The 16,022-nt window shown below is 38.4% G+C and overlaps 1 protein-coding gene across 5 annotated transcripts in view; it reads right to left on the minus strand.

Annotated features, from left to right (window-relative positions):
- Nucleotides 1–16,022, minus strand: part of SLC38A9 (solute carrier family 38 member 9) — an 87,861-nt gene that overhangs the window by 25,079 nt on the left and 46,760 nt on the right. For all 5 annotated transcript variants that reach the window (XR_001445296.3, XR_001445295.3, XM_078004081.1 and 2 more), the window contains 3 exon segments: nucleotides 8,267–8,326; nucleotides 4,313–4,507; nucleotides 1,005–1,112 (listed from right to left, as the gene is read on the minus strand). Coding sequence is in view for 3 of the 5 variants with exons in the window: in XM_078004081.1 (XP_077860207.1) it covers nucleotides 1,005–1,112; nucleotides 4,313–4,507; nucleotides 8,267–8,326 (363 nt within the window). In the remaining 2 variants the exon portion in view is untranslated.

Consider the following 16,022-nt stretch of genomic DNA (forward strand, 5'->3'; position numbering starts at 1 on the left):
AGATTGCGCCACTACACTCAAGCTTGGGCAACAGAGTGAGACTCTGTCTCAAAAGAAAAAAGAAAGATATACTACATTTTATTTATCCATTCATTAGTGATAGACACTGGGCCGTTTCCACTTTTGGCTATTATGAATAATGCTGCTATAAACATGCATGTACAAGTTTTTGTGTGGAAAATACACTTTTTTAAAGAACACATTTATGCCATGATTATTACATAATACATTAAATAATAGACTCCTTCACAAAATGGTTTTAAAGAAGCTCCAAACTTCTGCTGCTTACTTTATTCCTTTGAAAAGGCATATCAAGAAAGGATGTAAGCAGGAAGAAGATAATTGCATTACACATATCTGAGAAAGGATTCATATTTGGAATGTATAAATAAATCCTATAAATCAATATAAAAAAACAGACAGTTAAATAGAAAGATAGAAGAAACACTTCAGAAAAGATGAAATCCAAATGGCCAACAAACATATGAAAAGTTGCTAACTCCACTGATCATTACAGAAATGCAAATTAAAACCACATTGTATGTTCCCAACAAAAAGATAAATGTTTGAGGTGATGGATATCCCAATTACCCTGATTTGAACACTACACACTGCATAGAGGTATTAAAATATCCTATGTATCCCCCTAAATATGTACAACTATTTTATGTCAATAAAAATTTTTAATTAAAAAACACAAAACCACAATGTAATACCACATTATATACCCATCAGAAAGGCTGGATGAAAAACACAGAAAGTGCAAGTATTAGTGCACTATAACTTAAATGAACTTCAACTAACAAGTAGAAATGACAAAGGGCCCTGGTTACCACTAACTGCAGGAAACTCAAAATAATCTCAATTGTAGTACTATTTTTAAATTAATAGCATTTATAAAAATGCCCAGCATAAAAAAGATCATTACTTGTTTTAGAATAGCATAACAATGGTTAACTTAAGATCACATTATTGTAATTTATTATTTTGCCAAAACAGCTCACCTGGTACAAAAAATTCTGTTGGTATAAACCAATGAAATTCCAAATGAAATCCCAAGCGAACAGCCTTAAAGGTGACAAGGAAAATCAAATAAAGGACAGATACTGTGCCTGTGAGGAAAAAATTCAGAAACCATTTATTATCTTTGTGTGTTTTACAGATTATTTTAAAATCAAGCATTGTTTTCATAGTCTCAGCAAAGTGTGGGAAACTGTTACCTGCATTGATTATCTCCACTAACACCCAGCTGGGATCTAAAGACTAGAAACAAGCTGAGGGAGTTACCAGAAAAAGAACAAAAAAACTCTATGTAGTAGGCCTAACAAGAACCAGACGGGTTGGGTGTGGTGGCTCACATCCGTAATCCCAGCACTTTGGGAGGCCGAGGTGGGCAGATCACCTGAGGTCAGGAGTTCGAGACCAGCCTGGCCAACATGGCGAAACTTCATCTCTACTAAAAATACAAAAGTTAGCCAGGTGTGATGGCACATGCCTATAATCCCAACTACTCGGAAGGCTGAGACAGGAGAATCACTTGAACTCGAGAAGCAGAGGTTGCAGTGAGCCAAGATTGCACCACTGCACTCCAGCCTGGGCGACAGAGCGAGACTCCATCTCAAAGGAAAAAAAAAAAAAAGAATAAGAAAAGAAGAATCAGATGAAGGTAGCTCATACATTGCTGAATGCAAAACTGCTTCATTTACTTATGAGTTGAGTTTAAGCAGAAGATACAAGCAGAGAGTCCACTATAAAATTGTAGGATTACACAGGATAAAACTAACTTTTATTCTTTGAATTGGAAGTGTTAGAGACAGTCTGTCACAGTATTTAATGTGAGATGGTAAGAAGGTAAAGAAAAAAAAGCAGTGAACGTGGATCAAAAGCATATTTGAGAAAGGTGAGAAGCCAAAATACATGAACAATCTTGATCTAGTATCTAGATGAGGTTTTGACTGGGTAGCACTGCTTGCTAGACGGAGATTCCAGACTCCATTCTCAGGTATTATATACAGGGTAAAATGGGCATTCAGAATTTTTTAGTAGTGTAGAAGGCAGAAGATTATTCCTTTTAAGAAATTAAGTCTAGTCATTATGGAGTAGAGTCAGAAAACTCAGGAAGGCCTTAGATGCTAATTCCTCTAATGAAGCTATGGTTTTAAGAGAAAGGGAAACTACCAACGAAAAGAACAAAAGCAGAATATCCTTAAGGAGCTGGAGAATCAACAATCAACCTGGTTGGAAGTCTGGTGATTGTTGTGCCCAGTTGAGCAAATCCTTCTATAAGTTTATATTATTTTAAAAGATCTGTTTCATAGAAAAGTTGGCAAGCAAATCAGGAAACCACAAATGAGTGATATAAGCAGTACTGTGGGTTTGGAGATTAGCTGATTCATAAAGGATGAAAACAAGACGCCAGAGCTTATATAACCACAACTCTCCATCTTCTGTGTGTCTATGGCAGCTTACAGTGAATTCTGTACCTGAGGCAGACAGGCAAAGAGAAATAATTTTAACTTTTCCTTTGGTCTTCTGGAAACCTAGAAGCCACTGCCTTGTTCCTTGATATGATGGATTATTTATTTATTTACTTATTGAGACAGAGTTTTCACTCTTGTTGCCTAATGGCATGATCTCGGCTCACTGCAACCTCCGCCTCCTGGGTTTAAGCAATTCTCCTGCCTCAGCCTCCCGAGTAGCTGGGATTACAGACATGCGCCACCACGCCTGGCTAAGTTTGTATTTTTAGTAGAGACAAGGTTTCTCCATGTTGGTCAGGTTGATCTCGAACTCCTGACCTCAGGTTATCCGCCTGCCTCAGCTTCCCAAAGTGCTAGGATTACAGGTGTGAGCCACCGCACCTGGCCTATCTATTTATTTTATGCTCTAGATTGCCTGCCAAAGATCACATCCACAGGGAGGAGGTGAAATTGTATGGTTTATGTGGAGTTATCAATTCCTTATGAATGATATCCTTGTCTTTAGTTAGCCAGATCTGAACTTTCACTGGGAGGTTCCTTTTGCCATCTTTTTTTTTTTTTTTTTTTTTTGAGACACAGTCTCGTTTTGTCACCCAGGCTGGAGTACAGTGGTGTGATCTCAGCTCACTGCAACCTCCACCTCCTGGGTTCAAGCAATTCTCTGCCTTAGCCTTCCAAGTAGCTGGGATTACAGGCGCCTGCCACCACGCCCGACTAATTTTTGTATTTTTAATAGAGACGGGGTTTCACCATCTTGGCCAAGCTGGTCTTGAACTCCTGACCTTGTGATCCACCTGCCCTGACCTCCCAAAGTGTTGGGATTACAGGTGTGAGCCACCGCATCTGGCCGCTTTTGCCATTTTAAGTGGAGTAAAAACATTCGTTTAGTGGTTTTTGAAAAGCAGGGCTCACAGAAAGAGGTCTATTCCTTAAAGAAGGCAATAGTGTTCTAAGAAAAAAAAAAAGCACTGAGGAAGAGAGCAAAAGCAGAATAAACCTAAGAAGCCTGACATAGAGAATGATTTCCCAGGTTCAAAGTCAGGTGACAATCCTGCATAATACTCTTAGAGACTGTAGGAAAAAACATTCTATAACCTTCCTTAGTAAGTTCTGTTTCCAACCGTTAGAATTGAGAATTCCTATAAGATCCAATTTGGATCTCTCCTCCTGAAATTTTCATCTATTTCATCTAGTTGTATCCTCAGAGGAAATGAGGAAGAATTGTTCAGTAAGTTTAGAATGAGAAACCAAATAATTCGTGTCCCAAAAAAAAAAAAAAAAACTACAACCAAACCAAAACTGGTCATCTACACTTTTCTCCATGCCAAACTCCATAAAAAAATAGAAAAAATCAGGTTATCATAAGAATGAACAACTTGCCAGGCACGGTAGCTCACACCTGTAATCCCAGCACTTTGGGAGGCCGAGGCAGGTCAATCACCTAAGGTCAGGGGTTCAAGACCAGCCTGGAGAACATGATGAAACCCCACCTCTACTAAAAATACAAAATTAGCTGGGTGTGGTGGCACACACCTGTAATCCCACCTACTTGGGAGGCTGAGGCACAAGAATTGCTTGAACCCTGGAGGCAGAGGTTGCAGTGAGCTGAGACTGGGCCATTGCACTCCACCCTGGGCAATAAGAGCGAAACTCCATCTCAAAAAAAAAAAAAAAAAGAAAAAGAAAAAGAAAAAAACAAAACAAAAACGAATGAACAAATTAAACACAGATGAACAGGCTTGGAAGGTAACTCCCCAATCAGACCATATTTCCCTAGACTCCACCATGTATTCTATTACACAAAGTCTCCATAATTCATCGGTACTACTTACCTAGGATATTAAATTTTGAAAAAAATGAAGGAGATTTGAAATTGAGCAGTGGAAGGAGGAGCCCTACAAGATAAAAGGGCACTGTCCTGGACTTATCCCACCACTTTTCAAACTGTTGGGCTCCTGTGTCATTGGCATAGAAAATCATAGAGCTGTTGTCAGGATGGCCTCCACTCCCGGCACTTGGACAAATCACTGCAATAGGAAAGTACCAGATTAGAGAAGATGACCAAAAAAAAAAAACCCAAAAAACAAAAAACGAAAAAGCAAAAAAACAGAAAATGACTGCCTCTAGAGACAGATACTTGCTCTACCAACCTCAACTTTTTCCAGGAGCCTAAATGTCTCCTTTCTGGAAAAAATAGAGGGTTAATTTTAAGAATATTAGTACTCCTTCACCTAAAAATAAGTAAAAGTGAGGGAATCTTTAAAATTTCTGAGATATTATCTTTATTTTTATTTATTTATTTTTTGAGACAGAGTCTCGCTCTGTCGCCCAGGCTGGAGTACAGTGGCGTGATGTTGGCTCACTGCAACCTCCGCCTCCTGGATTCAAGCGATTCTCTTGTCTCAGCCTCTCAAGTAGCTGTAACTACAGGCACACATCACCATGCCCAGCTAATTTTTGTATTTTTCGTAGAGAGGGCATTTCGCCACGTTGCTCAGGCTGGTCTCGAACTCCTGACCTCAGGTGATCCACCCACTTTGGCTTCCCAAAGTGCTGGCATTACAGGCGTGAGCTACCGTGCCCAGCCCTGAGATATTATCTTTAAACTCTACTAGAAACTATAAAAATATCCCACCAAATATCCCTTGGTTCCACTGCCAGAGAGAAAATACTGGGCTGGATGGTGTTTGGTCTTATTTACACAATAATATAAAAAATATCATTTAGGGTGACTGTTTATTACACTAATAACCCATACAAAGGTCAAAGAGCAGGTTTCTTTTAACAGCAAACAAAAATCTATGGGTTTGGAATAAAAAGCAAACATCATTGAAACAGCTGCCATGGTATAATCACTGATAAAAATGCAAGAATCTTGAATCTCAACAATCCAAAATGATTCTGGAAGTTGATCACATTTGATAGAAGCCTAAGAGTCCAGATGATATCCAGACGGCTGGGAAATCAGTAAAATGTATGTATGTTTTTTTTTTTTTGAGATAGAGTCTCGCTGTGTCACTCAGGCTGGAGTGCAGTGGTGCAATCTCGGCTCACTGCAACCTCCACCTCCTGGGGTCAAGTGATTCTCCTACCTCTTGAGGAGCTGGGATTACAGGCGCATGCCACCATGCCGGGCTAATTTTTGTATTTTTAGTAGAGACAGGGTTTCACCATGCTGGCCAAGCTGGTCTCCAACTCTTGACCTCGTGGTCTGCCCGCCTCGGCCTCCCAAAGTGCTGGGATTATAGGCCTGAGCCACTGTGCCTGGCCTAAATGTATGTTTCTTACATACTGATCTACAAGTGGCAATTTCTTCTGTTATCAGACAGAATACCAGCCATTCTCATTGTGTTTCTAATGTCACAATAGAGTTTTTGCTAATAATCAGTTCTTCGTAAAGAACTCTTAATGCAGATAGAAAATATTCATCTTAAGTAACCCTTATACTCATCATTTGTCAAAGAGAAAGAATATTCATTGTCAGTTCTATTTTTAATTTTATTGTCTATCCATTATTTGGCATGCCACAAAGCCAAACATTTAATTTTCTTTCTCCTTCTTAGTCAACATTTTAGTGTGCTTTTTTTCTTCTATGCTCTGGACAGAAATTTTCTTGTGCTAATTATAGTGGTTAAAAGCACAGACTATGGCGCAGTGGCTCATTCCTCTAATCCTAGCACTTTGGGAGGCTGAGGCAGGAGGATCACTTGAGGCCAGGAGTTTGAGACTAGCCTAGAAAACATGGCAACCCTGTCTCTACAAGAATAACAAAATTTTGCTGGATGGGATGTGTAACTGTAGTTCCAGTTACTCGGGCGGTGGAGGTGGGAGGATTGCTGAAACCCAGGAGTACCAGGTTGCAGTGAGCTATGATCATGCCACTATAGGCCAACCTAGGCAACAGAGAGAGATCTCATCTTAAAAAAAAAAAAAAAAGAGCACAGGCTGTGGATGGAAGTTAACTGACTGAATAATGAATTCCCAACTCTGCCACTTAATATTTAGGCGTCCTTGGATGAAATTAACTACTATGTTCCCTGGTCTCTTCACCTGGAAAATGGAGTTGACAGTATCTACCACTTAGGGTTGCCGTAAAACATTTAATGTAATGCCTGCACATAGGCATTCAATAAATGTTAGCTGTAATTTATTTATTTATTTTTTTGAGACGGGGTCTCACTCTGTCACTCAGGCTGGAGGGCAGTGGCGTAACTATGGCTCACTGTAGCCTCAACCCCTCAGGCTCAAGTGATCCTCCTGCCTCAGCCTCCCGAGTAGCTCGGAATGCAGGCACATGCCACTATGGCCAGCTAATTAATTTTTTTTTTTTTTGTAGAGACAGTGTCTTGCTATGTTGCCCAGGCTGATGTCAAAGTCCTGGGCTCAAGCAATCCTCCTGCCTCGGCCTCTCAAAGTGTTAAAATTAAAAGCATGAGCCACTATGCCCAGTAGCTAAAATTTTTTACATTAACTGAAATGGATTGTTTCATACTCTCACTATTTACTACACTGTTCAAAATAAACATTAGCAGAGAAATCAAGAAGTGCTGGATATAAGATATCACTATATAAAGTAAACTGACTTTGCTGATGGTGTTCTCTAAATCATCAATGTGACTGTGATATTAATATTTATTACCTTAATGATGAACTGACTCCCTACTGGAGAAGTACTATTAACTTTAGATATTAGTAAATTAGTTTCATCAATTAATATTAGAATAGGTACAGTAAAATAATTTTCTTTTTAAATACAAGGACGTTATTTGGTTCTTTGAAAATTCTGAGGTAAGGGATAGGGCACAAGAGATTTTAGTATAATAATTCAAAGGTATATGTGTGTGTGTCCACAGGAATAAAAGCTAGTACTTTGCTCACTCATTTTCTAGCATTAACAAAAGACAGGTTTAATTAGGGGGAAAAGTAAGATAATGAGTAGCAAACACTGGAATGTAAACTTCATGAGAGGAGGGACTTTTGTCTGTTCATTATTATATCCCCAGAGCCTACAATAGTTCCTGACACATAGTAGGTTTAATAAATGTGTTTAATGAATTATCCTCTTAGTGATCAATGTGCATCTCCATCAATATGACATCAGTTTAGTATCCCTGAAATCTAAATACATAAAGCTTTAGGTGATGTTCAAGTTTAACAGCATAACTGTTACCAAAGTTATGTTAACGTTTATATTCACTTTCCCTGTAACTGTCATATTGGATTAAACCCATTGGCCACAATGGTTTATTTTTTAAAAATAAAGAAAAATTTCTAAGAAATTAATTTCTTTTGGAGCCGAAGCTTCAATTTGTTTTTCCATATTTAGTTACTAACCTCTGTTTATTACTAGAAAATGAATTCTTTTACAGGTTACAAATTTGTATAGCCTATATATTAATAACTAAAACAACAGATCTCTAAAACTAAGTTAACTGAGAACTACGCTTCTAGACATGTGACATAATTAATAGTGATATAGGTTCTTGAAAATATTGATTATTCACAGGCAAATATGGATACTGTAGATAAAATTGTGAGTTGTATAATATGAACTAAATGTTGCCTAGCTCACATTAATACAACCTATTGCCTGGTTACATTAACACAGCCTTTTTGGAGGTTCTTTTTTGAAAAACACACTAACCACCAACAATTTAGTAGCCGCTCAGTAAACATAATAATTTTGTACTAATCATTTACCTAAAATAAGGTCACATGTTCTACCTTAAATCCTTTTTGGAGCAAGGTGGAGAGTAAAGAAACAAACAACATCCCAAACTACTTACCAGGGTTGCTATTATTGGTACTCAGTATAGTGTCTGTGTCATTAATGTGATGAATAAAATCTAAAAATAAAGGAAAAAATATAGTTTAACACTTAATGAAAGATACTAAATCTATTACTCTCGAAGTTCTTTTATTTATAAAAATCTTTTTTTTTTTTCTTTCTTTGAGACGGAGTCTCACTCTGTTGCCTAGGCTGGAGTGCAGTGGCGCGATCTCGGCTCACCGCAAGCTCCGCCTCCCGAGTTCACGCCATTCTCCTGTCTCAGCCTCGCAAGTAGCTTGGACTACAGGCGCCCGCCACCACTCCCGGCTAATTTTTTGTATTTTTTTTAGCAGACACAGGTTTCACCGTGTTAGCCAGGATAGTCTCTATCTCCTGACTTTATGTTCCATGCACCTCAGCCTCCCAAAGTGCTAGGATTACAGGCATGAGCCACTGCGCCCGGCCTATAAAAATCTTTTAATATTTGTGTAGTAATCTAGTACACTGAACCAAGACTACTTCACTGTTAACATAGCTTCACCTTCTACAGTTTTCTTCACTTATAGGCATGATAATGGTTTTTTTTTTTTTTTTTTTTTTTGAGACGGAGTCTCGCTCTGTCGCCCAGGCTGGAGTGCAGTGGCCGGATCTCAGCTCACTGCAAGCTCCGCCTCCCGGGTTTACGCCATTCTCCTGCCTCAGCCTCCCGAGTAGCTGGGACTACAGGCGCCCACCACCTCGCCCGGCTAGTTTTTTGTATTTTTTAGTAGAGACGGGGTTTCACCGTGTTGGCCAGGATGGTCTCGATCTCCTGACCTCGTGATCTACCCATCTCAGCCTCCCAAAGTGCTGGGATTACAGGCTTGAGCCATCGCGCCCGGCCAGGCATGATAATGTTAATGGCTTCACAGTTCCACTGTGGAAAATCTTTACATAATTGAAGATTTCAGAAAAACCTATCCACAACACTGAATGAATGATAGTTTAAAGCCCCGGAATAAAGGTATGTATGTAAGTTTTCTTTTATACTCACACGAAAGTTACATCTCACATAGAGTACAGTTCTAAAGTGTGCAAAAAGGGGAAACCAACACTCATACACAGCTAACCTTATCTGGAAAATCAATTAAAGTTTTTTTTTTACAAAGTACAATACATACTTTTATAGATCTAAGGCCATATACGAATTGTTATGCACATAAAGAACCACTGAATTAGACTAAAGGAAGTAACAAAGAATAAAGCACATGCAGATGGCTGAGCATTCATCATTCTACAGTGAAAGAACAGGCAGAGAATGTTTACTTGCCTCAGGGGATTTACTTTATTCTGTTTGATATTAACCTTCTATAACCTGAGTAAGCATTAATAAAAGTATTTGTTGTGAAACCTGAATAAGATAGTAAAAGGTGCTGGGTTAGGTTTTAAGGTCATAAAACTAAGTTAAATAGTTGAATTATTCATATTCACTGTATGTTTCTCAAGATAGAATTAAAAAAAAAAAACAGTGTAGTACTCTGGGTTTTTATAATATCTCCAAGAGTTGTTTATGATTTAACATTGGAATTTATGAATCTTTGCGTAATTTCTTGATGCCAAAGACTTACAAGGCTAGTAAAATCTTGACACAAAGTGTACTGGGTTAAATAGCATTCCTCTTACCCCAATTTTATGTCCACTAGAAACCTCAGAATGTGACCTTTTTAAAAATAGAGTCTTTGTAGATATAATCAAGTTAAGATGAGGTCATAATAGATTAGGGTGGGCCCTAAAGCCAGTGAATGATGTCTTTTATTTTATTTTATTTTTATCTTTTTGAGACAGAATCTTGCTGTCACCCAGGCTGGGGTGCAGTCGCATGACTGCAACCTCTATCTCCCAGGTTCAAGAAATTCTCCTGCCTCAGCCTCCCGAGTAGCTGAAATTACAGGCACCTGCCACCACACCCAGCTAATTTTTGTATTTTTAGTAGAGACAGGGTTTGGCCATGTTGACCAGGCTGGTCTCAAACTCCTGACCTCAGGTGATCCACCTGTCTCGGCCTCCCAGAGTGCTGGGATTACAGGCATGAGCCACCGTACCCAGCCCAATTTATAGGAAGAGGGAAATTTGGACACAGACACACAGAGGGAAGAGGGCCATGTGAAGAAGGAGGGAGAAACTGGAGTGATGCACCTACTTGCCAAGGAATGCCAGAGACCACCAGCAACCAACAAAGGTTAGGAAGAGGCAAGGAAGGATTCTTCCCTAGAGCCTTAGGAGGGACCAGGGCCCTGTTCACCCTTTGATTTCACATCTCTAGTATCCATAGTTATGAAAGAATCCGTGTTGTTGTAAGCATATTAATGGTAATTTGTTACTGCACCCTTGGGAAACTAACACACCAAGGCTCATGGACAGCAGGAAAAAAAACCACAGGCCAATATTTGTTAGGAAAAGACACAAAAGGTCTAAACAAATGTTAAAAAAAGCAAACTCAATCCAGTCAGGCATTTGAAAAATATATGTCATGACTAAGTTTACCCCACAATACAAGGATGCTTTAAATTTTACAAACTGTATTCATTTAATTCATCATATTGATAAAGGAGAAAATTTAATTAAGATAATCTCTTGATTGTCTCTTAGTATATTTTGATTATCTCAAGAGATGTAGAATAAGTACTTGATAAAATTCAACCACTTTAATAAAAATGCTTAGTAAGACAACAGATGGAAGTGTCTTTAAATTATTAAAGGGTACAACTGATATCCCACAACAAACATAATATTGTGAAACATTAGAAAGATTTCCTTATGAACAATATAAGAATATCTGCAGGCACTGCTTCAATGCAACTTCACGCTTAAAAAAAAAAACCATCAACATATACATATAGATACACACACGTTTATATGTATCTGTGTATGTATATATAATTACATGTCTATAAATATAAATGTAGGTATACATATATGAACTATTAAAAAATAACTGGAAAGGTTTATTTTATTTTATTTTTATTTGAGATGGAGTCTCGCTCTTGTTGCCCAGGCTGGAGTGCAGTGGCACGACCATGGCTCACTGCAACCTCCACCTCCCAGGTTCAAGTGATTCTCCTGCCTCAGCCTCCTGAGTAGCAGGGATTACAGGGGCCCACCGCCACGCCTGGGCGATTTTTGTACTTTTAGTAGAGACGGGGTTTCGCTGTGCTGGCCAGGCTGATCTCGAACTCCTGACCTCAGGTGATCTGCCTGCCTTGGCCTCCCAAACTGCTGAGATTATAGGCGTGAGCCACTAAGCCCAGCCAGAAAGCTTTTTAAATTCACAGATGATATGATTATTTAAATAGGAAATACAAAGTACATCCACAAAATTTTTATTTTTTATTTCTATTTTTTTTTTGAGACGGAGTCTCACTGTGTCACCCAGGCTGGAGTGCAGTGGCATGATCTCCGCTCACTGCAAGCTCTGCCCCACCGGGTTCGTGCCATTCTCCTGCCTCAGCCTCCCGAGTAGCTGGGACTATAGGCACCAGCCACCAAGGCTGGCTAATTTTTTTGTATTTTTAGTAGAGACAGGGTTTCACCGTGTTGGCCAGGATGGTCTCGATCTCCTGACCTCGTGATCCACCCACCTCGGCCTGCCAAAGTGCTGGGATTACAGGCGTGAGCCATCATGCCCAGCTACAAAATTTTTAGAATCAGTAAGAGTTCAGTAAGTTTGCTAGATTCAAGATAAACATTCAAGGGGCAGGGCACGGTGGCTCATGACTGTAATCCCAGCACTTTGGGAGGCCAAGGCAGGCAGACTACTTGAACTCAGGAGTTCAAGACCAGCCTGGGCAACATGACGAAACCTGTCTCTACAAAAAATACAAAAATTATCCAGGCATGGTGGTGGTATTTGCCTGTAGTCCCAGCTAGATCGGGAGGCTGAGGTGAGAGGATCACCTGAGCCTGGAGAGGTCAAGGCTACAGTGAGTTGTGATCACACCACTGCACCCCAGAGGCTGGGTGAAAGAGTGGGACCCTGTCTCAAAAAAAAAAACAAAAAACATTCAAAATGTAATTAGGTTCTTTTATAACAGCAACAAATAATTTGACTGTATAATCAAAAATATATCATTGCTTTCTGGGAAGATGGAAATGTTCTATTTGTTGAAGGAGGTGTGGGTTGTATAGATGTATGTATGTATAATTAAGACTTGTTTATTTCAATGAGTAAATTCTATCTAAAAGAAGCACTATATATATACTAATAGTTGAACTAGGTGGGGAGTGGGAGTAGCATGGTTTATGTCATCTTAATGGATGTGATGTTAGTCTCAAAAGAGACAAAATTCATTCTTAGGGGGTGAAAGAAACTCTTCTTACAGATAAAGCATATATATGTATACAGTTCATAAAGAGATTTACAGTGTATCTTTGGTATTAAAATTTCATGGGAAGGGTGATCAGAAAAAAACATCTAAAAGGCTCCTTGAAGGGACAATAATGAAAAAATGGTTGAAAAACACTACTATAGATGATTTTAAAATGACAGAATGTTGATAACTGTTTAAACTAGGTAAGGAGAAATTATACTATTCTGTTTTTTTGGTATGTGTTTGAGATTTTTTATATTTTATTATAAAAAATACGCAGTTTTTATACTGCGTATTTGTATACTAAAACTATAGTTACAGAAAAAATGTTAAGATCCCGAGGAAAAAGTCCACAAAAAAAGGATATGTAAGATCTTTATCAAAAAAAAATTTGAAAACCTAAATAAACAAAGAACTATGCCATGCCAAAGTCATGAATAGGAAGACTCAGTATCTAAATGATATAAATTCTCTCCACATCAATAAATCCAATGCAATGTCAATCAAATTCTAACTCAATATGCAACGATATCAATTACTGTACTGTGTACCAACTGATAAAATCAATGCAATTCCAATCAAATTCTGATTGGAATTTTGTGGAACTTGGTAAGTTGATTCTAAAATGTATATGGAAGAGTTGTGAATCATAATGGAGAAAAACAGTAATTTTAAAATAAAAAACTTTTGAATAACATAGAGCTACCATATAAAAAGAGAAGACAAGTCACTAATTAGAAGATATTTGCAACACAATAATGGATAAAAGGTTAGTATTCAAACTTTACAGAGTTCCTATAGGTAAGAAAAGGACCAATAACCTGATAGAAAAATGGGCAAAGGATATGAATAAGCTATTTAATGGTCAATATAATTAAGAAAAGATGATTAATGCCACTCCTTATGAGGAGAAATGCAAATTAAAACCACATCCTGATGGCAAAATTTAAGTCTGATAATACTGAGTGTGAGTGAGGATGTGGAACAAGGGGAACTTTCATAAACTGTTGGCAGGAGTGTTAAATGGTACAAGCATGATAAAGAACAATTCTGCAATTTCAAGTAAGGTTGAAAATGTGAATATCTTAAGTTCCAGAAATGTGTCTGTAAGGTCCATAGCTTGGAGAAACTCCCCGCCATGTACACAAGGAGACAGAAATAAGGATGTTTAATAAAGCCTTGCACAATAAGTGAAAACAAATTAAATGTTTATCAATGAGAACAGATAAAAAAGTTGTATATTCATATTACTAAATATTACAAACAATTAGAATGAACTTTGTGTATTAATAGAGATGATGAAAGACAGAAAGCAAGTTGCAAAAGCATTTGCGTAGATTAAAAACAAGCCACCTGGCGCCGCGGCTCACACCTGTAATCCCAGCACTTTGGGAGGCTGAGGTGGGCGGATCATGACGTCAGGAGATAGAGACCATCCTGGCCAACATGGTGAAACCTTGTCTCTATTAAAAATACAAAAATTAGCTGGGTGTGGTGGTGCACACCTGTGACCTCCGCTACTCGGGAGGCTGAGGCAGGAGAACTGCTTGAACCTGGGAGGTGGAGATTGCAGTGAGCTGAGATCTCACTACTGCACTCCAGCCTGGCGACAGAGTGAGACTCCATCTCAAAAAAACAAAACAAAAAACCCCCAAAAAACAAAACAAAAAAACCCCAAATAGTATATGTTGCTCTTATATTCATGCAGTAAAAGTCCAAAAAGTGCATGGGATTGATAAACACCAAATTAAGAGAAGGAAAATGAGATGGAGAAGGAGTGCATGTGGGGCTTCCACACTATCCATAATATTTTCTTTTTATAGGAATACAGAACTAACTAAGCACAGTGGCTTGTGTCTATAATTTTTTTTTTTTTTTTTTTTTGAGATGGAGTCTTGCTCTGTTGCCCAGGCTGGAGTGCAGTGGCACAATCTCAGTCACTGCAACCTCTGCCTCCCAGGTTCAAGAGATTCTCGTGACTCAGGCTCCCAAGTAGCTGGGATCACAGGCATGTGCCACCACACCAAGCTAATTTTTGTATTTTTAGTAGAGACGGGGTTTCACCATGTTAGCCGGGCTGGTCTCGAATTCCTGAGTTCAGGTGATCCACCCGCCTCGTCCTCCCAAAGTGCTGTGATTACAGGCATGAGCCACCACACCTGGCTTATGCCTATAATTCAAGCCACTTAGCAAGCTGAGATGGGAGAATCGCCTGAGGCCAGGAGGTAGAAACTAGCCTAGGCAACATACTGACACTCTGTCTCTACCAAAAAAAAAAAAAAAAAAAAAAGAGATCTAATAAAAATAAGACAAATGAGACCCAAAAACTCATTAGTCAGTATACTGGTATTTATATTAGCTTTTGCATTTTTTTGTAGTTTGAAATATTTCATAGTTCTTTAAAAACAATAAAGATGCTTGAGGCCAGGTGTAGTGGCTCATGCCTGTAATCCCAGCACTTTGGGAGGCTGAGGTGGGAGGATTACTTGAGGTCAGGAGTTTGAGACCAGCCTGGCCAACATGGTGAAACCCCATCCCTAAAAATACAAAAATTAGCTGAGTATTATCATGGGCGCTTATAATCCCAGCTACTCAGAAGGCCAAAGCAGGAGAATCACTTGAACCTGGGAGGTGGAGGTTGCAGTGATCCAAGTTGTGTCACAGCACTCCAGCTTGGGTGACAGAGCAAGACTCCGTCTCAAAAAAACCCCAAAAAAACAATAAAAATGCTTGGCAATAAAAATTATAAAGTTAATTTTATTCTTTAAAGTTTAAAATAAAACAGAATTTATCTCCCTCATTCAAAGGCTCTTAGGGAAATTAGCTGTTGTGATTATGTTAGGACTTATTTTGAAATTTGGTTTTCACATAAATCCAGATTTTAAATATATGTTTTATTTAAAGCTGCTAAACATACATTAAACTTTAGGTTTAGTGAAAACTTTAGTAAAACCTTTATATGGAAAAAGGTTTGGTATCTTATACAATAAACTTCCAGTTCAGTACAGTGGCATGAGCCTGTAACCAGGAGGCTGAGGTGGGGGGATCACTTGAGCCCAGGAGTTTGAGACCAGCCAGGGCAACATAGCAAGGCCCTGTCTCAAAAAAAGGAAAAAAAAAATTTCATTAAGTAAAAAAATGAACTTCCTCTATCCAACCTAAAAAAAATATAAAAAGTATTTGGACTGATTTCTAAGATTCTCTTCAGAATTTAAGTAGCTGATTTAGATAAATTATAATTCTGTGATATATAAATATTAATAACATATTTATCACATAAATTCCATTATTCTTTGACTTCCTAATCTTACATCCTAATATGTTGAAAATAAGTGGCTGAAATTTGTTTCCCCTAGAGTCTACATATCAAATTCTTTAGTGAAACAAACTTAAAAGATCTGCTGGATTATAGATATATTTTATATT

Source organism: Macaca mulatta, chromosome 6 (genome assembly GCF_049350105.2).
Source record: "Macaca mulatta isolate MMU2019108-1 chromosome 6, T2T-MMU8v2.0, whole genome shotgun sequence".
Lineage (NCBI taxonomy): Eukaryota > Metazoa > Chordata > Mammalia > Primates > Cercopithecidae > Macaca > Macaca mulatta.